This window comes from Salvia splendens, chromosome 5, assembly GCF_004379255.2.
Source record: "Salvia splendens isolate huo1 chromosome 5, SspV2, whole genome shotgun sequence".
Classification (NCBI taxonomy): Eukaryota; Viridiplantae; Streptophyta; class Magnoliopsida; order Lamiales; family Lamiaceae; genus Salvia; species Salvia splendens.
In genome coordinates, this window is record NC_056036.1 from 20,939,154 (window position 1) to 20,964,033 (window position 24,880).

At 37.2% G+C, this 24,880-nt stretch overlaps 3 protein-coding genes across 3 annotated transcripts; 1 reads left to right on the forward strand and 2 right to left on the reverse strand.

The window, feature by feature from the left end:
- Positions 1–182: 182 nt before the first annotated feature.
- LOC121805026 (apoptosis inhibitor 5-like protein API5) lies at positions 183–7,066 on the reverse strand. The gene is made up of 16 exons (XM_042204772.1): positions 6,863–7,066; positions 6,587–6,748; positions 5,975–6,074; positions 5,811–5,876; positions 4,361–4,473; positions 4,192–4,266; positions 3,876–4,025; positions 2,830–2,895; positions 2,688–2,753; positions 2,080–2,190; positions 1,541–1,627; positions 1,355–1,461; positions 1,132–1,246; positions 950–1,015; positions 684–781; positions 183–607 (listed from the first exon to the last, which is right to left on the reverse strand). The coding sequence occupies exons 1-16, from the start codon at positions 6,947–6,949 to the stop codon at positions 424–426; spliced, it is 1,653 nt and encodes a 550-aa protein (XP_042060706.1). The 5' UTR covers positions 6,950–7,066; the 3' UTR covers positions 183–423.
- Positions 7,067–13,190: 6,124 nt separating this feature from the next.
- On the forward strand, positions 13,191–14,155 carry LOC121803963 (early nodulin-like protein 1). Its single transcript, XM_042203531.1, has 2 exons — positions 13,191–13,365; positions 13,601–14,155. The coding sequence occupies exons 1-2, from the start codon at positions 13,191–13,193 to the stop codon at positions 14,008–14,010; spliced, it is 585 nt and encodes a 194-aa protein (XP_042059465.1). The 3' UTR covers positions 14,011–14,155.
- Positions 14,156–19,209: 5,054 nt separating this feature from the next.
- On the reverse strand, positions 19,210–23,710 carry LOC121805348 (reticulon-4-interacting protein 1, mitochondrial-like). The gene is made up of 7 exons (XM_042205157.1): positions 23,236–23,710; positions 22,282–22,509; positions 21,902–21,975; positions 21,229–21,388; positions 20,997–21,116; positions 20,799–20,907; positions 19,210–19,537 (listed from the first exon to the last, which is right to left on the reverse strand). Exons 1-7 carry the CDS (start codon positions 23,467–23,469, stop codon positions 19,356–19,358), a joined length of 1,107 nt encoding a protein of 368 aa, XP_042061091.1. The 5' UTR covers positions 23,470–23,710; the 3' UTR covers positions 19,210–19,355.
- Between the last annotated feature and the right edge of the window lie 1,170 nt (positions 23,711–24,880).

Genomic DNA, 24,880 nt, shown 5'->3' on the forward strand with positions numbered 1-24,880 from the left:
CTCCTATTTCACTAGCTCATTATTCTCACCTTATTCTCTCTTAGTATTTTATTTTATTTTATTTTATCTCCATTTAATCTATTAAACATAACTTACTTAAATCTTGCGCCAAAAAAAAACTTCCTCAGGAAACAAGAATGAAGGAGATTAGGTTAGAACTTAGCACATTATTCCTGGTGGACTTTTCTAAAGGATTCAACTTTATAACAGCATCATCATATCAGTGGCTCCAATACAAGAAGTTGTAGCATTCTGTTACATCACACTAATGGCACTGATTTTTTTGAAAGAATTAAGTCAACATAAACTTAATCATAACAATATTAAAGCTCTGACAAATACCATAGAACTAGAAGACTAGCTAGTAATTAAGCACTACATGTCCTAGGTAAACTTCCACGGTATGCAACAGTGTGGTGCTTGTTAATAATAGCCTCTCCCTCGACCGCGGCCCCTCCAACCTCCTCTACCTCTTCCACCGCCTCTCCCCTCGTTTAAACCCTTGAAAGCTCGGTTAACGAGTTGGTTTTGCACACCTCCAGCTCCTCGGGCCTTCTTCATTGCATTCATGCCAGATACGTTACCAGCATTAGCGGATCTCTTTCGACTGCAATGACTAATGGTTAGCTTAAACCATCAAAATCAAGTATAGCACAAGTGAAGATGAACTTTTTTCGCTATACCCTGCGGCACCAGCAGTCGTTGAAGCTTTAGTCGCTTCTTTCCATGAAAAGCTGATCTTCTGGTCCCCAATAAATGAAGGTGCTTTCGAATGCAAAGGCTATACCAACCACCATCATGTTGTTTTAGTATAGCGTTGTTTATGTATAGGAAAGAAGAAAACAAGTCTACTAAACCCAGATTAATTATTTACCTCTGAAATTATATCCGCTCATGTTATTCTTTTTATCGATGTGATTTCAGAGAGTTGTTGGGGACAATTACTCACCTGTGTCATTGCTAGTATATTGTTGCACGTTCGAAGCCCAGCTGTAGCATTCTGCTTTTGTTTCTTCTGTGGGATATCCAAAACAAAAGGAGCAAAGTTAACCCACCTAAACGCAACAGAGTCAAAAATAACATCCTCGTAGCTAAATCCTACAACAATTTAAGTGGATTAGAAAAACGCACAATTGTTTCTTTTTCTTCTTCTGTTTTTGCAGCTGCCATTGCTTTATTATGCTCCGCCATGCCCTGTGTCAGCTTCTTATTCATTGCCTTGGCTAATTCCTCAGTAGTGCTTAATCTATTTCACCAAAAGAACAAGTCAACTTTATGAAATTCCACAGTGAAACCAGGTTTGAATAAACATGAACAATGTACTGAATTGCAATATTCTTTAGTCGTATATTACCTCTCAGTAAAATCTTTATATTGTTCTGTGAAATCTTCCCCAAGCCTATCTGAAGGTTGTCCGGTAACAATCTTGTAGCCACAAAGACTATTCGTGGTATTGGGAGTCTACAGAATCCAAATATATAAGGTGCCTGGTTCTAAGATATCAAATATGAAGACAGAACAACAAGCACACGATTTTTACCTTGTGAGCTAAATGGTGAAATGCATACAGCAAGCACTCAATACTTGTAAAATCAATCTCTTCAATCTTTCTCCGGACCATGTATTTCTGTGACATGTATAGAGAGCATCCATAAGATCACAGAATAAAAGATCATAGATCAAGTTGCCAAATCCAAAGTTCAAAATCTGTCAGTGGACATACAAGTACATTCATTTTATAAAAATATTAGTTCACACCCATCCAACTTTATTTAAAAATCAATACGGAAAACTGATAGTCAATTATAAAGCAGGATTGACTGCTAATATAAAATGTTATTAGAAGATGGTGTCTATGACAACAGGCACTTACAGTCACCAATCCATAGGATGAAAAGTGAAGATAATAGGATGAAAATCAATACAAGAATCATGTAAAAAAAAAAGATAAAGGCATCCATCTCAGTAGCCAAGAAGACAAAAACCACATAGCACTACCAACAAGGAACAGCAGGAAAAGGATATAGCAAACTTAACAGCAGCACACATTTTCTTACCTACTTCAAACAGAAAGCATACCTTTAAAAGTTGCACTACTGATGGAAGAAGCTGCCTTGCCTCTTGTGGTCTAGCATATAATGAACATTCAGCAAGATTCTTTAGCAAGTCCAATTTTCTTTCGTCAGGAAGCTGAAAGCGACATATAAAAAGATTCAAGAAAATCCTCAATCAAATTCCAAACACAAGAGATCGGGTATTCGAAATTATAAAATAACAATATACTAAGAAATGTAACCAGTTCATAACCACCCTCTTGTTAGTAAAGTAACTACATTTCATTATTATGTTAAAACAGAGAGCTGAAACAAACATCAGAAAAGTTTGAATGGCAATTGATGGCACAAAAGGGCTAGACATTCATATAATAAGAAATCTTCTTACCAATCATGATATTTGTATTACACAAACCAGAATGTGACAAAAAAAATTGCAAAAATGGAAATAAGAAAGGGCAGAGCGTTCTATCTAAAACAAAAACCAGGGATTCCCAAGCCAAGGTAAATTTGGATTGGACATGGACATGCATCGTGAAACATAAAAAATGACAAAATCGGCACTACTAGCTAAATATTTTGAGAGACTCAATTTTAAGAATGGTAGATAGTAATTTAGTTTAAGCATATTACCTTGTCAAAAACAGGGATGATTTGCTTAGTTAAATAATTGAAGAACTTGCTACTTGAAGCACCCCTCTGAAATCACATATATGCGTATGTCAACGTATGCTATTAGAATTTACAGTTCTTCAAATATCAGATATGTTAGTACCATAAAAAACGGAAGGGCAATTTGTATGCAGGATATGAATCGATGAATGTGATCACTGTCTGAAACCTGCCGACAACCATGGAAAAGAAAAATAAAATATTAGAATATACTTTCCCAGTAATAATTCTAGAATAATATGGATCACCATTTACATGAAGACAATAATTACTAGGAAGTAGGAAGGTATTTGTATGAGATGTGGCAACAAATTTGACAAGCAACCAGATTGACATTCTAGATACAAAAGTTGAGATACTATAAGCGTCAGAAATTTTAAGGGAGTGGTGGTGGTATCCATGGCAGCGGGTCACACTATCATTTACTTCTTAGTTTTCTAGTTTTGTAATTAAAATAGCATTTTATGGAATGGTCGACTAAAACCTACAAAGTGAATTAAACACTCACATCAAAACAAAACAAAGGAGCTCAATAGCTAGACTAGACTCTATCAATATCACATAGACAGATACAAACCAATGCCTAAAACCATTATGCTTTTAGACCCAAAAATCTAAATTTATTATGATTATACCCAACATTCAAAGCCGTGCTCCTCAATATCATCAAAGAATATTCTCTTTAGGCCAGCCAAATTGTGTATGTCGGGTCGTTATCGTGACGACAAGCTAACACAACACAACACGATAAGGACAAACCCGAACACGATAAGGAAACCATCGGCACTAGCACGGGGTGACTCACACAGACAAGGACACAACACAATTTAATTCATTCTCACGCAAGCTGATAACCCGACATGATAGCCATACAAATTCTAAATTCTCTAAGTTTAAAAACTAATACGCAAATAAACCATAATAGTAAACTAAGAATAAAATAATAATACTAACGATAATGAGTTACACGGAATTACCATGTCTTTATCACGTCGACACGACAAGGCTTGACATTAACCTATTAATTTTTATTTTTATTGTGTGTGTGTCGTATCCGAAATTTCCAGGCCCAATTCTCTTCAACCAAATAGGCCAATATCACTGGCTAAAGGAAATAACAAAAAAAACAGATTTTAAGTTTTAACATACATTAAACTGAGCATCAAGATCAGCCTGGCCTTCAATAATCTCAACAAGTTCTTGAACGTGCTCCACGGGAGCGTCCTTTCCAAACAAGGTCAAGCTTTTCAAGAAGTCAATGAACAATTTAAATTCGCCAGCTGTTACATCTTGCATATTCTGAAACAGGGAGACATCAGAATTATATTCAACTGGAAGCATCAGGCATTTATAAACGGAATTTCAGATATAGAGGTAGCCACCATGAAGAAGGAAAAGGTCTCAACACTATTGACATTCGAAAAACATAATTTTGATCAGATGCCGGATGATATGAATGTAATACCTGCTTTACCAAATTAGTTATATGCCTCTCCATTTCATCTTTAGGCTTCAACAACTCTTCTTTAAGGGAGAACACCTGGAAAATGTACACTCTTATAATGTAGGACACCTTATCCATAACTTGTTTAGGCTGAAAAATTATTTCATTCATAAATTTAGAAATGCCTTACCTTATCCCTAATAAAGCAAAGAACCTTCTCACGTATGCTCTCACAAGCAGTGAGATCCTCTGCACTTCGATCATCAGTGCTACCAATGTGCTTAAACAAAGCTGTTAAAGATGCTGCAACAAACATAATCAACAACAGTTTCAGAATTTGCAGTCTGTGAGTGCACAGTGTACTACATGTAGCCATGATAGGTGTCTAGTTTATTAATACGCACAAAGAGATAAGCAATGAAGAATACCAGGGGAACTTTTAAAATGACTTATGCTGATGAAGGTAAATATGAGCCATGAGGTCAATGCAGATTAGTGGAATCCTCACAAGACAGGTGACACAATATATCCCTTCTGACAGATTAAAAACTATTTTCCTAATCCTTTCCAATTCATTACCAAAAAAATTCTGAAATGTGATGCATAAGGCATAATGGAAGTTTCAAACAGACAGCTATGATTATGATTCTTATCTGAAACTTATGTTCATAGAACACATCTCGGCATCATCTCTTTTGCCCATGAACCCGTTTGACTATTTGAAATTCCTCTTCATTGAAACTCCATTTTAAGGTCCATATAAGAATAATAAGTGACTACACGCATTTAGCAACTGAGATCACATAGGTTCAGCAAAGCATAGGAGTCTCGAGCCACCTACAGAAATTTGAAAAGATTTTCCTACCACTTGCCACCTAATAACTAGCTTGGCTCGCAAAGTTGTGCTCAACTTCCTCCGGTGCTTTTTCCACTGGCAAACCCCATTTGACTTAAAAACCAAATTTCATAAGAGACTGTAAGTCTGTAACACAGCAGCTATAAATTTTCTGGTAATGACACTCAGCCACAGACAAACATGTCATTTTCATCAGATTCTATTTATGGTCCATGTCCCAAGAAGCTCCACGTCATCCTAGTTTTTCTAAACTCAAGAAATGTGAGTAACAGGTGAAAGAAGCAATTTATATAACTGTAATGGCAAGGGTAAACCACCAATCCATTCATCCAGATACAACTGAAGTCTTTTCTATTATATGAAAATCCTGTAGGGAGATTATCTGAAAAGGAAAAGATGCAGCTCTAAAAACTAACATATCCACCAAGATATGCATGTAGCTTTCCTTCACAAAAATGGAAACAATTTCACTTCACCATCTAAGCATCAGAGTGCAGTTAGTCATCCAAGTATAAAGCTCCAATTTCACTCCTTCGTTTTTTAACTAACATCCAAACATCACATTAACAACCTAGAGACAATTACCTCCTGCTATTGACTCAAAATCTCAAATTCTACCGAACCAAAAAATGTTCACTCAACCTAAGGGTTAGAAGTACAATTTAGGTTTTCCACGGAATACTCCCTATAAAGTCACTGTCATCAAGCTTAGATGATTCAGCCAAAAAAGTATGGAAGAACTGAAATTACAATTTATTTCTAAATAGTGACTTATCAGGCTTACTCTTAACATCCTGTCGCAACAGGGACATAATGGCTTTGTGTACTGCATCACGCTCCACGTTATCTCCTAATCATAACCAACAAAACACTTTATTAAAATTAAAAATTAAAGAGGTGAAAAAATCTGCCAAAGAACCCCAATTATGCATCAAAGACCTAAATTACCAGCAATAAGAAGTTGGGCGAGGATGTCAACGATTTTTGTCAGATGTTCAGGAGTATCCTTGCAGAATAGAGGAAGCCCACGGATAGCTTGTACACGCACCTTCAGCAATTAAACAAAGAAAATGCCTCAGAGTCACCTAAATGTGTGTAACCCAAAATCTCATAAATGTGTGTCTAATGTCTTGAGGATGTATAACATCTGCCTAATCAGACTCAGCATGCGCAATATGTGTACAGCACAATACAATTAATCATATGAAAAATTGATGTTTCAACGTGACAGTGGCAAGACACCCATGAAAATAAAAAGGAGAGACAGAAATCAAATGCTTGGTGTTCCATTCTAATCTCAAGTATTTTTAATATCAATTACCATACCGAGAATCCTCTTTTATGGTGAAATTTAGCACAGAAAGGAAACTTATGATTCTCTTGAAGAACTAATACACCTTGATATTCCCCCATACAACTCATAAAGTACCGACATTGTGATGCTGTTTGCCCGAACATCGACATAAAAATACAATTCAAGGCCTTCCAATTCGTATGAATTCCAATGTGTGCCACAAATACAAGTGCGAGCTCCTTCAAAAAACCGTAAAATTAACTTACACCAAGCTCCTCGTCCTCACACAAATACAGATGCTGGTCCAGAGCTTGCTCAGCAAGCTCAGGGAAAAACTTGAAGAACTTAGGTATCATTTGCGCCGACAGCTGCTTCGCTTTCACACTGCCATTCGCAGCAGCAAGTATCCCCTCGTAATCCTTCCTATTCTGCTCCCATAATCCAAACATAAAGAAAAAAAGTTGAGAATGTCCCCAATTCTACCTCCAAAACGACTGACCAAAAGCTCGAAACCACGGAAAACTTGAAATGCACCGACTAACCTGGGACTTATCTTTGGCTTCATTCAGTCTCTCGCCGTACTCGTAGAGCTTCTCGATGTCGCCGACATCTACGGTCGCTTCCGCCATGATTTTAATTGAATTTGTGGGTGTGGTGTTGAGGAAATTGGATTAGGGTTTTGATGTTGAAGGAGGGAAGGGAACGTCTCAATTTGATTTTAGATTTGATGAGGATTAGAAATTTCGTCTGGCTTTTCAAACTACTCGATCTCATTAAAAATAACATTAATAACTCATTTGCCATTCACAATTTAAAATGTTATTTATGATTTAGTAGATTATTAATTTTATAATAAAATATGATTGTATAATTTATTGAATTTTAGTAAGATTTATTGGTATTAAAAATGAAAAATAAGACGTTAAATCGTGGACATAAAAAATTGGCCAATTGCAATATCTTTTCGAAAATCGTGGAAGTATATGCATTGTTTTATTAAAATATATTTTCGTCCACGAACAATAGTCGTCAGTATTTTTCAACTCATAGTATTCATAAAAATGTTTCATTTTTTTGTTTTTAATAAATTTCTGAAAGTAATTATGTGAGCTTCATTATCTATTACGTACTACTTATTTCGTCTCCTAAAAATAAAAACTTTTGGAACATTACGAGTTTTAATGTGCAATTGGTAAAGTATAAGCGAAAAAAATAATAAAATAGTCTTAATAGTATAATGTGTGGTGAAAAAAGTTTTAAAAAATAGAAAATGGGGTAATTTTGTGAGATGGGGAGGGGTTTAGGGTGATAACAATAATAACCATATAAAATAATACTTGTAATCAATAAAATGATAAGTACAGTAGTATTTATTTCAGCATGTATAAAATGTTGTTTGTACTCATTAAAATGATATTATTTCAACATGTATAAAATATGTTTATAATCAATAAAATCGATATTATGTTTGTGTAAAATGATATATTTCGTCCATAAAATAATAGTTTCAAGATGATATAAATTTAGCATACAGTGATATTTTAGCGAAAATGATATATTGCATCCATAAAATATTAGTTTCAAGATGATATAAATTTAGCATAAAATGATATTTTAGCAAAGTAATATGTTTCGTACATAAAATGGTAGTTTCAGAAGAACTATAGGGTTCGGGTTTAGGGTTTAAGGTATTGTTAGGTTGCTAATTAGACCTCAAATTGATAACTAGTACTACCAATGGACTTGGATCCCCTGCTGCGGAGGAATCACAACAGGAAGTGTGGTGGAGCCAGAAATTTTAAAGTGCTAAACCCCTAAACCCGACATGAAAACATCTCGGACGTGAACAATATAAAAAGCCATGCATAAGAAATGGATGGTGATAAAAATTATTAGTGAATAGATTTTTTAGAGCATAGCACCGATTTTACTAATAATATGAGCATGAAATATTTACATATTTATTAGATCAAAGAGTTATGTTCAATTCCAGATTTTTATAATAAAGGATATCACCTTAAAATTGATTTTATTAATATCATATAATATTTTAAGTATTTATACAATCAAAGAATTATTTTCAATTCTTAAATTTAAAAAATCAATAAAAGTTTCTAATGTAAGAAAATCCATAAAATATAAATGAATATGAGAAAATCAACAAAATAACTAACCTAGATCAGAAAAACAGCATATGAACTACAAGCTTTAAAATCAATCTTAATAACATATTATAAATACAATGAAATATAAATAGATTACTAACTAAATATTACAATGCCCCAGGGAGAATCAAACCTAAAACATAAATAGATTATTAATTAAAGAATAAAGGTCAAAATTGATCCTGAATATATGTCCATTTTACGATTTTGGTCCTAAACTTTATCTTTTGCATTTTTGCATCCTGAACATTTCAAATCGGATCACAATTGGTCTTGGACTAACTATTCCGTTAAAAACTAACGGTCAACGCCGATTTTGACCAAATTAGAGTGTTAATTATGATTTTACTCCCTAATTATTTTAACAAATATCATTTAAGGCCATCCACAATGGGGCGGACGACGGACGATGCGTCGTCCGCGCCCGACGCTTAGTCCGCGGACTAAGCGCGGACGATAGGGCATCGTGCGCGTCATCATCCGCCCACTGTGGTAGGAGCGGACGATGCAACGCGTTTTTTTTTTTTAATTCGAAATTTGTCTATTTAAACCTCGATTGTCATTCCATTTTTCATACGAACATCTCTCGCATCAGTTCTCTCATCTCTCACATCTCTCCAAATCTCACAAGCCAAAATGGACCAATACGATCAGCTGCTCAATTGGTGATAAGAGAGTTTTCTTTGCGCAAAAGCAGGAGGCGGCGCGCAAGGATGTGGAGCGGGCATTTGGTATGTTCCAAACACGGTGGGCAATAGTGAAAGGGCCGGGGCGTCTCTGGTTCAAGGAAATCCTCGCCAATGTCATGTATGCGTGCATAATCTTGCACAACATGATGGTCGAACATGAAGGTGGGAGCATCACCGATTGGACCGATGACGAAATTGCATCCAGCTCCTCCAGCACGGCGACCGCGCCCCCGCTCGAGGATTACAAATGGGCTTCAATGAGGTTCTATCTAGACAGGCCTCAATGCGCAACCAACACGACCATGCGCAGCTCATGAACGACATGATTGAAGAAGTGTGGGTCCGTAACCACCGTCGTTGAGTTTGCGTATTTTTTTTGTAATGTATTAATTTTGTAAATGAAATGAATGTTTTTCCCAAATTTTGTAGTTATTTAAATATTCAAATAGAAGAAAATGATTAGGGCGCGCCTTAGAACGCCCCACTGCAGGTGAAAGGGCAGGAGGATAAAATGCTGACGTGGCTGTGCATAGGGCGGGCTTTAGGGTGCCCCATTGTGGATGGCCTAAAATATGAGATCAGCTAAATTGCAAAAGACGCTGCTTTTATCTTGTTGAATAATACTAGTAGGAACAATTTACCATATATATTCAGTAAAATGCAGAAAATTATGATTTGAAATGAAACTCGAAGTAAAGCTTTTTAATTCAGATTTAAGAGCAAAATTGATAGAACCACCTCACCATCAACTTGAAAGTAAATCCTAATAACATGGAAACAAGCATGATGTAATACCCCGACTTTTTCTACCGTTTTATTTATTCTTGAAAGTACGTCGTTTGTACACCTGAAAAATTTTCACCTTTGTTTCCTTATTGGAAAAAAATACATATTTGGACCTATTAAATTTATTTTTTTACAAGTCCAACTGATATTCTTGAGGAAGCTCGTTTATTCTTTTGAGCCCTAATTCAACTTCATTATTTTCTACAAATCAGCCCAATTAATTCCCTAATTTTGTTGTGTGTTTGTTTGTCAAATCTGTTCCACAATATCCGATAGAAAAGAACAAATCTAGGATATTATCAAATATATTCTAGAATGATACTATTAGATTTGGATTTCCTAACTAATATCGATTAGTTTTTCCTTTCCAACGCATATACTACTACGAAAAAGTTCCATATATTTTCTTCTTTATATTCTTCTCATTAGTCCTATTCTCCATCGTGGTGATTTCTGATAATCTAGAGAGAGAAAATTGATTGCTTCCTTTGCAAACTGAATCCTTATTTTAGTTACGTGAATACAAAAGTTACAATCTGCAAACGCTGCTTCGAAGGTGACGCCGCTGCCTGTGCATGTCCGGCAGTGGCAGCGAGAGATAGATAGAGCGACGACGGAGCAGCAACATCCGTTCAGCAGCGGCGATCTCAGCAATTGCAGCGGGGAGGCAAAGATCCAGCGGCGGTGGTTGGACCGAAGTGACAGCAACAATGAGAACAAACAGCAACGACGAGTTGGCTGCCCACGAACCGAACAGCAGCAGCGACTGAGCGACGGCTGTGGCCGAGACGGGCTGAATTTTGATAGAATCCACGACTTGTCTCGAGTCGATGGTGAAGGGGCTAGAACGGCAGTCCGACGAACTCACGAGGCGACGACGAATTGATGAAGCCGGCATGAAACACCTAGAGGACAGCGGTGTGATGAAACTCGCCACTGTGATTACCACGACAACGGTGCTGCAGATTCAGTGAAGATGAGAGATTAGAAATTTCACTCCCATTTTGGGATTTCACGTGAGGTGAGAAAAAGAAGAAAGTTGGCCTCGTGTTATTTAAATGTTTTAGGCAATGTGAATTAATTTATAGATTTGGATTAGGCCTGTTGTTTTAGTAAAGGAGATGAATTGGAGTACATTGAATAATGGATGACTTTATGCACGCTTTTTGAGAACGGGATGGAACAAAAGTTAAGGCTTTAAACGAACGAGGCTAGCTTTCGAACTAAAATTTTACTGTGGGCTTTCTTTTTAAATAAGGGCAATGCCCTAAGTATATTTTTATGTGAAAATGATATGAATATTTGTCATGCCGTATTTTGTTTTATCTATGGAACCTATCTGATGTGGATTTTGCCATCAATGGATAATCGAATTCGAGTCTGACTAGGGAGTGAGTCCCTACTCAGGCTAGTGTACACCAATGGGGATCGTGAGCCGTCTTTTGGGTCGGCCGGTCTAGTGACTTGGAATGTGGCCACATTCCTTGTCATCAATGGATCAGATATGGTAGACATCTATGGGAAAATGATTGCAGTCACGAGTTTTACGATGGAAATGATTTTAGTGTCTTGGGCGATTTCTAAAGTTAAAACTCCAAGGTCACTCAATTGTGACATGATAAATATTTTTTATAAAATATTTTCGGCATGAGTCCACTGAGTGCATCAAGTACTCAGCCCTGCATTTTCTTTTAAAAATGTGCAGGTTGAGCGTGACGGGTGCGGTGGGTGTTGAGCAAGACCGTTGAAGAAATTTAAGTATGTAGAATGTGTCATGTCTTCACACGTGACATATTCCTTCTCTCAAATGCTTCCGCTAAGTAGTTGTTCTTCTTTTGAGTTCTTGTATCACTGAGATAATATTCATTTTCGAGTTGTTGATTGATGAGATACTCTGATTTTATTCGAACTATTCACATTTGTTTCGAGCTATGGTCAAGTTGTGTTGTTTTCCCCTTTCTTTCCCGCTTCTTTAATCCTCCCCCAGTCACGATCAACCGTGTTTTCTATCCTTAGAAAATGCGGGCGTGACACATGCCTTTTGCAACGGAAGTTTGACCAGGAAATTGATAGTAGCGGAATGTGCAGCTGCGAAAATACGGAGGAATGCAGCACAAATCACAATTCTGCTTAAAAAAATATGATCTCTCGCATTGAGATGAGAACCCTGCAGCTCCAATCTAATGAAATTGAGAGAATCGGAAGCGAATTGAACACAGACAGCTAGCCACAGACCACGAATTGAGAGAGAGAGATGTAAAGGTGAAGAGGTTACAATGCAGAAACGAGAAAGCCCAGTCCAGGAAGAACAAAAAAAACTAGGGTTCTTCATTTTACCCACTAAAAGGTGAGAGGAAGGAAGAAGATGATTGAAAAGTGGGAAACACTTTGGAGGAAGGAAGGAAGAAGATGAAATAAGTGGGGAATCTATTATTTATTTTAAATGAATATTTATTAAAATAATTAGGGAGTAAAAAATCATAATTAACAGTCTAATTTGGTCAAAATCGAGAGTAAACTCGTTGACTGTTAGTTTTTAACGGAACAGTTAATTCATGACCAATTGTGATCCAATTTGAAATATTCAGGATGCAAAAATTCAAAAAATAAAGTTTAAGATCAAAATCGTAAAATGGACATATGTTCAGGACCAATTTTGGCATTTACTCTTAACTAAATATTAGAATGCTTTAGGAGAGAATCAAACTCTATACCTCACAAACAAGAGGCAGGAGAAGTCAGAACAATTGCACTAGCATTTAATATGTTAAACATTGCATACATATATAGGAATCATACAAATGGCTTAGAGGAATACTATAAATTTGATATATGCACAGAGAAAAAAAACTGTAAAACAAATTTTTATTTAAAGCAATATTGGTCAATAAGAGATGAGGGACGAGATATGATTGGATGTGTAGATAATATAGAAGCTAGAATGAAAGAAAAAAGGCAAAAAAGAGTGGAAAAAGAAGCAAAAGAAACTGATTAAAACAGAATAAATAAATTTGTCACAAATATGCAGCCGTTTTGTATGATGACATCCTAAGTTGAGTTTTAGAACAACAGAGGATCCACACCCTTCCATTTGATGCTATAAAAGCATATAATTAAATACGGAATTAAATCAACGTTACTACCCAAGACTCAATATCTCAATAAATCCCCCCATATATAAATTGAGGAATTGGGGTTCTTCTTGTTCTTCTTCTTCTTCAAAATCCGGCATGGGTTATGATCAGAGAAATTGGGTTGCATATACGGTGTTGCTTTGTTCCTTAGTAAATTCGTCATATTCTTACCAGTTGTTGGTCGGAGGCCGAGATGGATGGGTCCTCAACCCTTCGGAAAGCTACCACCACTGGGCCACCCGCTTGCGCTTCCAAGTCAATGACACCCTCCGTCAGTCTTTCTTTTCTACAATATATTTTTGAAAACTCTCATTTTTGTCACACATCGACTTAGTAATGATCATGTCTTTTCTATAGTAATACTGTGATTGTTTGGTATATAAAAGTGTTCAAATATCATTCAATACAAGTAGTATTTTTGAAAACTCTCATTTTTGTCACACATGACTTAGTGATGATCATGTCTTATCTATCATAGTATTGTAATTGTTTGGTTTATGTCGCAGTGTTCAAATACAAGAGAGGAAGTGATTCTGTGTTAGTAGTGAACAAGGAAGATTACGAGAGCTGCAGCGTCGCGAATCCGGTGGTGAAACTGGAGGACGGGGATTCCGAGTTCAGATTGGACCGGTCGGGCCCGTTCTACTTCATCACCGGAAACAAGGCTCGTTGCGATCAGGGGCAGAAACTCATAGTCGTCGTTTTAGCCATCAGGACCTCGCCATCCCTGCCCTCGCCCTCGCCCTCGCCCTCACCCTCGCCAGAAGCTCCAGCGCCTGACGGCCCTCTGACACCGCCGCACGTTAAACCGCGGCCGAGGTCGTTGGCGGCTCCACCATGCACTGCTTCTGTTTTCTTCATGTCATGTGTTTTAAGTGTGGGTTTGGGGCTCTTAAATTTTAGGGTGTTTTCATAGGAACAATATTTTGGGATATTTTTATTGCCAAGATCTGTTTGTGATTCAGTTTAATTTAGTTTTCAGACTATGCTTTCTATACACATTCTGTCTCTTTTTTTTGTTTTGATTGAAATTGTGGTTCTTGTTTTTATTCATATGAATATCTCCAATAAAATTCCAACTCTTTTTGGGATCAATATTTTCAGTCTTCTCTCGACCCTATGAAGTCAAGTTTACATATTAATTGAATGTATTCGATGCAAAAGAATTAATTTTAAAATAATTAAGGAAAATTAAAATTTAAAATTTTAAGACCTTTCTGTTTGAGGAAAGTAATCATTATAGTAGTTTTCGAACATATAGAATCAAATCAAATATACATAAAACTTAGACATTCGTTATAATTAAAGAGCACAATATAGCCTATAAGAAATGATATTTTCTATTTCTGAATTCGATGAGAAAACAACGTGCATAAATGAAAAAAGGAAATGGAATTGATGGAAACAATTAATGCTCCATATATAAAGTCATAAATCAGTTGGTTAAGAGGAACAAAAACGTTATGAACTGAAACGGAACATAACGACAATATGTTGTATGTTTGTTGACTATATATCGCAATTTGAATGCACAAATTAAAGACATTAATTAGGAAAACTTATTTTTTTTTTGGCCATGCATATACTCATAATTAGGGATGTCAATGTAACCCGAACCCGCGGGCCGGCCCGAATAACCCGATAAAAATACAGGGTTAGGGTTGTAATTTCGCAGCCCGAATTTAAAATCGGGCCATTCGGGCTGACCCATTCGGGTTGTCGGGTTAGGCGGGCTGACCCGTTCGGGTTACGGGTTGGCCCGTCAGGTTGAAGGCTTCTGCACAGCGAGCAGTTTTTGTAGCGGTCGTAACTTTCTCTACAAAGCTCCGATTGAGGCGTGTAATATATCCACGCAAAGCTCTTTCGAAGACGAAGAGAATGATATGTATTAGAGGTTTATCAGACTTCAAAATCGCGAGAAACATTGACTCAAACAAGGCTGCTGCACATCCACATATTTTGTGTACATTTTCTAATCAATTTTCTATCATTTCTCAACAAACATATAGACATACCAAAATATAGAAATATAATCAAAATCATCCAAAACAACCCTCTAAAACCATGCAAAATCCAAATACGTCAACCGACTATATAAGATCACGAAAAAAATCACCACGTGGTTCATGGATTCATAAATACTCGTATATAAAAGCTTTCTTTTAGTATATTTCCAATATAATAGTGCAAAGTGTTTTGACGCCGCTTCGTCATTGAATTATGCATACTTTGATGATTCTTAAAACAAAGATAAATTATTATTTGACTTATTTACAGCTGGAATAAATTAAATTTGACCAATCATAATTCAAGAAAACTTAGAGTTACTCCAATTAGCTAGCATCTTGATAATTCACTCTTTAATAATTCAAAATATTTTTGTTACATCTACGATGCACCTCTCACGTTATGAAAAATTTATTTAATTTTCTACGAATTGATTTATGTTTGAAGTTTGAAACAAAGTGATGATTTATGTTTTAAATACATAAACATAAACATACTATTTATAGATATTTTGTAAATAATTATGTAATGAATAAGTTATTTAAATTTAAATAACTTAATCTTTTTAAAAAATATTAAAGAAAATTAAAAATATGTATTTCATTGTTGAATGATTAATTAAAAATATGTATATAATTAAAGAAAATTTAAAATAGTATTATTTTTTGAAAATATTAAAAGAATTAAAAATACGCATTAGCCCGAATAACCCGGTGGGTTAGCCCGAAACCCGAAGGGTTAGGGTTAGGGTCGAACTTTTATAACCCGAAAAAATCATAACCCGAATAGCCCGTACCCGAATGGCCCGACAACCCGAACGGGTTGGCCCGAACCCGAACGGGTTGGCCCGATTGACATCCCTACTCATAATGATCGAATATTGGGTATTCATAACCATAATCCAGTTCTTCGCCATGTTATGGAGATTATGCATATTTTCATTATATTGTGTATGTCAGAACAAGTCCATTACCTTTTATTTAAAAACATCGAATTTCCATTTTATTAAAGAAAAACATTGTAGAATTTCTTTAAAATAGTAAAAATGAACATCACATGCACTATAGTATATGAGAGATATGGAGAATTAGAAACATGTAATATTACTATATTAAACATTAGTACATGACACCAGCTTCATAGTCAATCAATAAGGCGAATTTAACTAATTTAAGAACGGACAAGCATTAGAGCATCCACAACCGTGCTCTTGCCAACAAGCACGGTTGTGGGCACGGCCTCACTTTTTCTGCTTGCTCTTAGGCAAGAGCACAACACTCACAGCCGTGCTCTTCCGCAAGGACGAGCACAAGGGTCCCACCATTCCATCCATTATTCAATTTAAATAAAAATATTTCCACAAAATTAAAAAACATTAAACATACCCGGAATAATATAACAAAATACATTAAAAACTAAAAATTACATAATTAAAATATTAAAAAATAAAAATTACATAATTAAAAACTTAAAAATTAAAAATTACATAATTAAACTCCTAAAAATTAAAAATTACATAATTAAATTCATAAAATTAAAAAATCCACTACTCGTGGCCGAATTTCACCCACATGTGTTTGATTAGGTCTTCTTGTAGCTCAACGTGGGTTCGGGTATCGCGCATTGTGTGCCTTGTTTCGATCCTCTCACTCACCGTCGTATGCACACCTCGGCGTGGGGGAGACCTCGCGCTTGAGCTTCAGGCTTCATCCTCGTCGTAAAAGCTAGTCGACATCGGTCCTTCGTCGGCTATAATCATGTTGTGTAAGATAATACACGTGTACATGATGTCGGCGATATTTTCCACGTACCACAGCCGAGACGGGGCCTTCACAATGTTGAATCGGGCTTGAAGGACCCCAAAGGCTCTTTCGACGTCTTTCCGCGCGGACTCTTGACGCTGAGCTAAAAGAACCCGTCTCGGGTCTTGCTGGTTGCTGAGCGTCTTCACGAAAGTCGACCACCTTAGGTAGATACCATCGGCGAGATAGTAACCCATGTGGTATACATTTCCGTTGACGGTGAAGTCGATCGCCGGTGCTATACCATTCAACACATCATTGAAGAGGGGTGAAGAATAGAGCACGTTCAAGTCGTTGTTGGATCCGGCAACACCGAAATATGCATGCCAAATCCATAAGCGGTAGTCGGCGACCGCTTCAAGGATAAGTGCTGGGCCACCGCCTTTGTGGCCGCTTAAGTGTTGCCCCCTCCAAGCAGTCGGGCAATTCTTCCACCTCCAATGCATGCAGTCAATGTTGCCAAGCATTCCGGGAAAGCCATGGACTGATTCGTGAAGACGAAGCAACCGTTGACAATCATTGGTCGTTGACAATCATTGGTGGTGGGTGCCCGAAGGAATTCATCACCGAAAGCTGTATGAACGCCCTGACAAAAAATTTTAAGGCAAAGGATTCTAGTGGACTCACCGACATGCAAATACTCGTCGAAGAGGTTGGCCGTTTGCCCAGTAGCGAGTTGTCGGATGGCACACGTACACTTCTGCAATGCCGAGAGACTTTGCCAACCGGCTGCATCTGGACCGTTTGGAAGAATTCAACACGTGCGGACAATGTGTTGACAATACTCATAAACAAGTGCTTTGACATGCGAAAACGGCGCCTAAAGTAATCTTCCGGAAACCGCGGCGGGTCGGCAAAATAGTCGGCAACGAGCCTTTCGTGGGCTCCCTCCTAGTCACGATGGATGTAGCGGCGAATTGATCTAGTTGGTTGAGGAGGAGGGGCGGGGGTATTCGCTGCGACATATGCTTCATAAGCGGCACGATGTTGTTCGTAGTAATCTTGTTCTTCGCGCTCCGCTTCCGCAATGAGATGGGTGAAATCCATTTGAGGTTTTGAGTGAGAGATGAAGGTGTAGATAAGTTGTATGAAAAATATGAATGAGAGATGTTTTGATGTGAAAAATGGATGATGAATGTGTGTATTTATAGATGATTTTGGGGAAAAAAATAAAAGAAAATACAGAAAAACGAGTAAAAAACGGCCATTTTTTGGGATTGGGAAAAAATATATATTTTTTTTATTTTTTGGTATTATTTTCGATTTTTAAAAAATAATAAAAAAAAAAGATTTTCCAACAGATATGCCGTTGGCCAATCACACGTTGCCGCGTCGCCTGCTCGCTGGCACGGACGTGCTCGATGCATCGAGCAGCGCCGTGCCAGCGGCAAGAGCGCAGCGGCGGACAGCGGTGCCTCGCCGTTGGCATGGACGGACGGACGAGCGCCTGCTCTCCGTTGTGAATGCTCTTAACGGTATTAAAAGGGTTCACCAGAAAGAGAGCAAAATGACTTTGATGCCCTTCAAGGTCTCGTGCGCAAAATGGTCACGTGTGATTTTTCTTTCCCCAGATTCCTAAATGTGATTTTTTTTTAATTTTTCAATGACGTAAAAGGTGCAAATCCCATTTTACAGGGATCAATTATGATGTTCACTCATGTTTTAAAAACTGGATCAGTTAAATAATTAACAAAGCTATTAATTCATGATTTATTTTTATTTTAAATATTGACTCTCAAGCGTGTCTTTGAAACTTGCTAATTGACACATAATTGAGTGTTCTCTCTTCTTTAGAATGAAGAGTTCATGAATTCCAATTTATTTTCGTTGGTTGAGTGATTGTTGTTACTTGAGTAAAGATGTGGTTGCCAGAGGGTAAGTAGAGTAATTGTAGGTGAGTTGCTTTAGTGAAAGTAGCATCCAGAAGGTCCAAGGTTGCAGAGAGATTCTTCTTTCATTACCCTTTTCTCATATCTTTTTCCATCCAGAACTTTTTGTGGGTTAAGTTTTGGTCCGTTGATATATCATTGAAGAACAAGTCTCGGGAAGCATTGTTAGTGTATGTGCAAGGATTCATTATACTACAGTTCTCGATGTCCCTTTTCTGATCAACGACAACTCCATGCCAGAATGTATCAGGGCCAAAATTGCCGAATGAAAGCATGCCACTCCCATACTCAAATTCGAGCATCAAAAACATTTTATGAGACACTTGTGTATCGCTTTATTCTCACTTGGTGACTATTATACTTGAACTGCAATTGAAAGGGGGGAGAGAGGGGGTGTCAATGTCAAAACCGTACTCCTTTACCACTCATATTGCATTTTATTCATTCCTCTAAGATCAAACATGAAAGCTACAGCTGAGAGATGTACAGATTGAGATTTCCAACTTCCTGTAACCTTTGTGAGGAAGGGAATACCAGGCTTGTTGGCATGGCGTATGTCTCAGCTAATTGAGTTCTAGAACAACTTTACCAGTAACGATCCTCTTATCCTTTCCCTCATGGGCCTCTCTCACCAGCGTGAATGGATATGTCTTTTCTACGGGTACCTTTAGCTTGCCACTTGCAGATAGCCGCCTAATTTCATCTAAACCCTCAGCATCAGCTCTCATATAGGCCCATTGGTAGTCTGCAACGTATATAAGCCGGTATTAGTGGGATATCATTCAAGATTCTTTAGGTTAAGATTTCGTCCTTCTAGATATTAGATTGTCCTATCATATCCCATTTATGGATATGCCAATAAAAATATCTACAAGAATTTATTACTATTATTATGTGCAGTGATGATCAGACATATAAAGTTTAGATGGACTTCAGCAACAATGCTAATCAAAAGATAATAAGAAACCAGCAATACGCATGTGAAGATTCAAGACAAGTTGGGAAGTTGGCAGACACCATGCTTGAAATTTTCAATACATGTATGTGTGCAGTGACGGAACCAGGAATTCATATCAGCCGGTGCTGAAACTTAACAACGTGTGTGGCCCACCACGCAACGCCTCCACCCGGGAGCGGCTAGCCTTTTGTAATTGTACTAGCAGTCCACAATAACGCATACAGTTTTCCATTTGAGAGTTCAAACTCTTAACAAAATTAGGTAAAATGAAAAGCTCCATAAATAGAGATTGTGATGTTCTAAAGATTACTAAATTAGCTTTATATAAACCTAAAATTAAATTATAAATAAAATATGTTACTTATACAAATAATAACAATAGAAATAAACAATAATTGATGGAGTACTATAATTATATATTCGAAAACGTTTTAGGATTTTCGATAAAAAAGAGAAAAATTGCACATGAATCAAATTTTTTGAGCCAATCTTAAAAATACAATGAAAGAGAAAAATAGTCAAAAAGTAATTTCGTTTCCCAATGTAAACTGATCAAATTGACCCTCTATCTCTCTCTCTCTCTCTCTATATATATATATATCCTGTCTCGTCTCCCCTCTCTCTTCTTTTTTCTGTGTAAAAGCAAAAAATCTGCAGCCTACAGGCGAACCAGGCGGACGGAAACAGGTAAGCCCCCACTCCGGCGGTGGCTTGTCCTACGCTAGTTCCGTCGCTGTATGTGTGTGTATCAATATAATTTGGCCAAATAAATAGTTATATATTCTTATTGCAAATTAATTTATTGGCTAATATTACCTTGGCCAATAATTAAGTTTCTCAAATAGAATTTGCCTTAAATTTTCAAAAGCCACAATCACCATTGTCCTTAGCATGCATTTGAATCTCACTCAATTCAAATGCAACAACTAAAATCAAGCAGAGACATAAGCTATTCAATAGCAAGAGGTAACTACACTGGGAAATGCATTTTTTAATTTATAGTAGTAGTATTAACTAGTCAAATAGAGAGAAGTAGTGATTGTCACACCTATTCCATGAGAAATGCGACACTGGATTTGCTTCTTCATTAGAACTGTTGTCGCCATAGCAAGGCCCACTGTTAGTCCGTAGGTATCAGCATAAGACGCAGCCTCTCCCTATCAAAAATAGCCAAACCTATTTATCATTTCATTTAAAATACAAAGGATCAGCATTCCTTTCAGGAAAGATGGTTAGCATATCGTACCTGCAATGTCATGTAATGCCCTCCTCTCTTCAAAAGGTTAATGCCCATTTTTTCTGTCTCGGGTATGCCGACTGTGTCCAGTACAGCATCAAAATAACCCTTTATTGATTGTTCATGGCCCTGGAAATTTAAAGCATATGATAAATCAACAAGGCATCGTTAGTCAAGATAGACAACCTAACCAGCAATTCCCTAGATGTCTTAGACTATGTATAAAGATCAAACCCATCACCTCAGTGGAAAAATCAACAGCTTGCTCAGCACCAGCAGCCAATATATGCTCTATACTTTCCCCTCCACAAGTTGTGGAGACATGACATCCTGCAGCCACTGCTAGCTGAATTGCAGAAAAGCCCACAGCTCCACCTCCGCCCACCACTAACACTCTTTGCCTGCAACAAAGTAACTAAGATAGTGAAAAGAGGACTAATATGAACTATATTACTGGACATAATACCATGTTCATGTTCATTTTCATATTCAGATCCACGAACTTGCCTACTAACAATTGCTCAACATGATCATGCCGCACATCACAAGATCATTTATGAAAGCAAATTTCAAAGTTTCTTATTAAATAATACTACAAAGCAAAGCATAACAAGTACATTATCATTATACTTAAACAACAATTGTAAGAGAATGGATAGTGCACACCCATTCCAGGAATCAGACTAAACTAAATACAAGAAGTTCTTAAAGTGACAATAACATCAATTCTATACCCCGTTCTCAAACATAAAATGATTGAGCCATAATGTAAAACCATGCCAAGCTGAACTACAAGCTTTTTCTGATGCTTGTTAAATTATTAACTTGACATAATGAGAGAATCAACCATATATTCCACAAATTGAATGAATTGTGGAAGTAGAAAATCTAGAACAGTATATGCACTAACATACCCCTGCTTTATTCTTGCTATACTTCTCAGTGCACGCCAAGCAGTCAGTGCAGCGAAAGGGATAGCACTAGCTTCCTGTCAATAAAAGAACATTAAGAGTTTTAGTATTGTTCAGCTCATGGAAATTGCAAGACTGAGTACTAAGGGCCAACCAGGAATTAAAAGGACAAAACTCAGCAACAGACAGAAAGAGAAAATGTTGTGCTGGCCTCACAAGCAGCATAAATATAAAGAACCTTTACAAGAGAAGATCTTATAAAATGTTATGAACTTTCTTCTACTATGATTCCTAGAATTTGAGTATCTGTGATGAAAGCGACAAAGAGAAAGATAGGCAATTTTCACAATTGATAGTTCCGAAGCTGCATGTTATATACCTACCACATGTGAAATTGTTTCTGGCTTTGGGGTAAGTTCATCTTCTGCAAGAATAGCATAATCAGCATAAGTTCCCCTCACTGCCGTAGGATGAAGAGCACCAAACACTTCCTGCCCAACACTGAGTGACCGTACCGAATTGCCAACAGCTGCAACCTCACCACTTACATCACGGCCTATTATCAGTGGAAGAAGTGGTTCATACAGTGAACGGCCATAGCCCGCACGAATCTGAAAAGCATTAAGTTCAAATGCTTAGCTACACCTTATAGTTATGAAAAAACAGATTTCGGAATCAAAATCAAAATTAAATAATGGACCAAATTTTAGTTACGGTCTAATAAGTTTGTTTTTAACTAAATGAAAAGGGCAAAAACTGATCAGTATATGAAACTATTAGAACATAGTTTATTTTATCCGTGTGATAAAATTATGCTCTTAGTTGCTCCGACATTATGTGTTCAAGTCCAATGAGATGAATCTACATGGTGATATATAACTTCAGAGATAATGAATTGACTTTACTAGAAAAGAACCTCATTGGGGATAAACTTTCTCAATTTCCTCAACTGTTATTGTGAATTACTTTGAGCAATATTTCACTCATGTCGGGTGCATAGCCTTAGACTGTTCCAGTTTTTTCATACAGAATCATTTCACGAACTGTTCTATTTCAGCTAACAAAATGACATTCAATACATGTATATAGACAGCAATTAATCAAAAACTACATTCCTTAAAGAGGTTCAGCAGTCGACCTAATTATTTACAATTAACAGCTTCAACATTAAATTCCGAAAAACTAGAGAAGCAAGCACCAACAACCAACAGATCTCCACCCTCCCGATGAACATTCCGATATATCAGAGCACATTGATTTTCACCAGGAAATACACAAACAAAACAGAAAGCATTGCATAAAATTTGCATGCAAATAGCAAGGAGTGGAGAACTAACTCTACAGTCGAGCGGATTGACAGAAACTGCGCGAGCGCGGACGAGGACCTCATTCGGCTTGAGATCAGGAACTATCACATCCTCCCGGAGCTCCAGTACCTCCGCCCCACCGAACCGCGGCACCAGCACCGCTCTACAGGTCGAAACCACGGTTCTTCGGAACTCATTAAACCCTAATTTTGACGTTCCGCCGATCAGCGCAACGTCGCTGCTCCGCCGCAATAGCCACCGCATGATTGATTTACTCGAATGCGACTTTGATTACAAATCAGAAGTAGACATGCCTGGGAAGAATGCTAATTTCACATCAATTTTAGGGATTCAGTGATAGAAATTGACGAGATTTCGTAACCAACTTTAGGGAAATGAAATGCGATAGCTTGTGATCGGCCGAGGGGTTTTGCATTTTATAGCATCGTAGACGCCATTTTAACCGCAAAATTATCGAAACTGTGGCTTCTTATTCTTCACCCATCCTCTCAAATAAAATACTCCTACTAAAAATATTATTATTTGGAGCGGCGACATAAATGTCAGTTAAATCAAATTATAATTTCGGATTAATGTAATCAAGCTATCACCTTCAATTATGTTCTCTCAGCTTTTGTGAGAGGTATAATTTGAGTAACTTTAGGGGCAGTTCAGTTAGGTTTGTAAAATTATACTATTGTATTGTATTGTATTTTATTTGTTTTATAAAATTGAATTTCATAACTCAATCTTAGGTATACAATTATATGACTATTTTTTATATACCACATCAATTTATCCAAACATAAATCGGTTGTCATAAATTAAAGAATAAGAATGATTTTGGTCCAAAACATTTACTTTTTTAAAAACGATTCTATAACAAATGAAATCCTTGTCGATTCAATCTTTTTTTAACGGTTTCTTCAATTTTTGACGGTCAACCGTCAATTAGCGAATTTTTATCCCGATTAGGCTTAATCTAGAATTATTAGTCACCTAATTATTTTCTAATGGTTTTGCTAATTATTTTGTTTTCTATATCTTTTCTAATTCTTTTTCCATTCCTAACAACATCAAAATAGGGGCGCGATCATTCCACACGCCAAAATCAGAAACCAATCGACTCCCCAACTCTCTCTTCTCATCGTTCTCCACACAATCCCCACAAACCCTAATTCCAATTCCGATCGAGAACGCTGCCGATTGTCTCTTGTTGGCCATAAGTTGGGAGTCGCCGAACCCTTACTTCCGCTCCAGTGGCGGACTTGTCAATGTCAAAGCGGCATATTCGAGGAAAATGAAGTCCAACTGCCATCCACCTGAAAATCAAAGTGAAAGTGGGCGGTCAAAGCCCGATTTTGACGGACACCATTCTCCTCCTCCTAAGCAAATGGAAGAAGGTCCGTCGTGAACCATAGTTCCGACACGGAAGTCGAGCTTTCTCCAATTCCAAAAGTTGAGCCCGACGGCGAAGTCCCCAGGTAGAAGACGACACAAGGAGGACAACGACAAACCCTAGTTCTTCCAACCGTGACCGTCGAGCTCCGTCGTTCAATTTTTGACATCATTCGGCACTGGCCTTGAATTCAATAGTAGAATGTTCAGGACCTATTTGATCTTGATTATGAATATTATGGACTAGTTTAACATTTATTATGTTGTATGTTTTCTG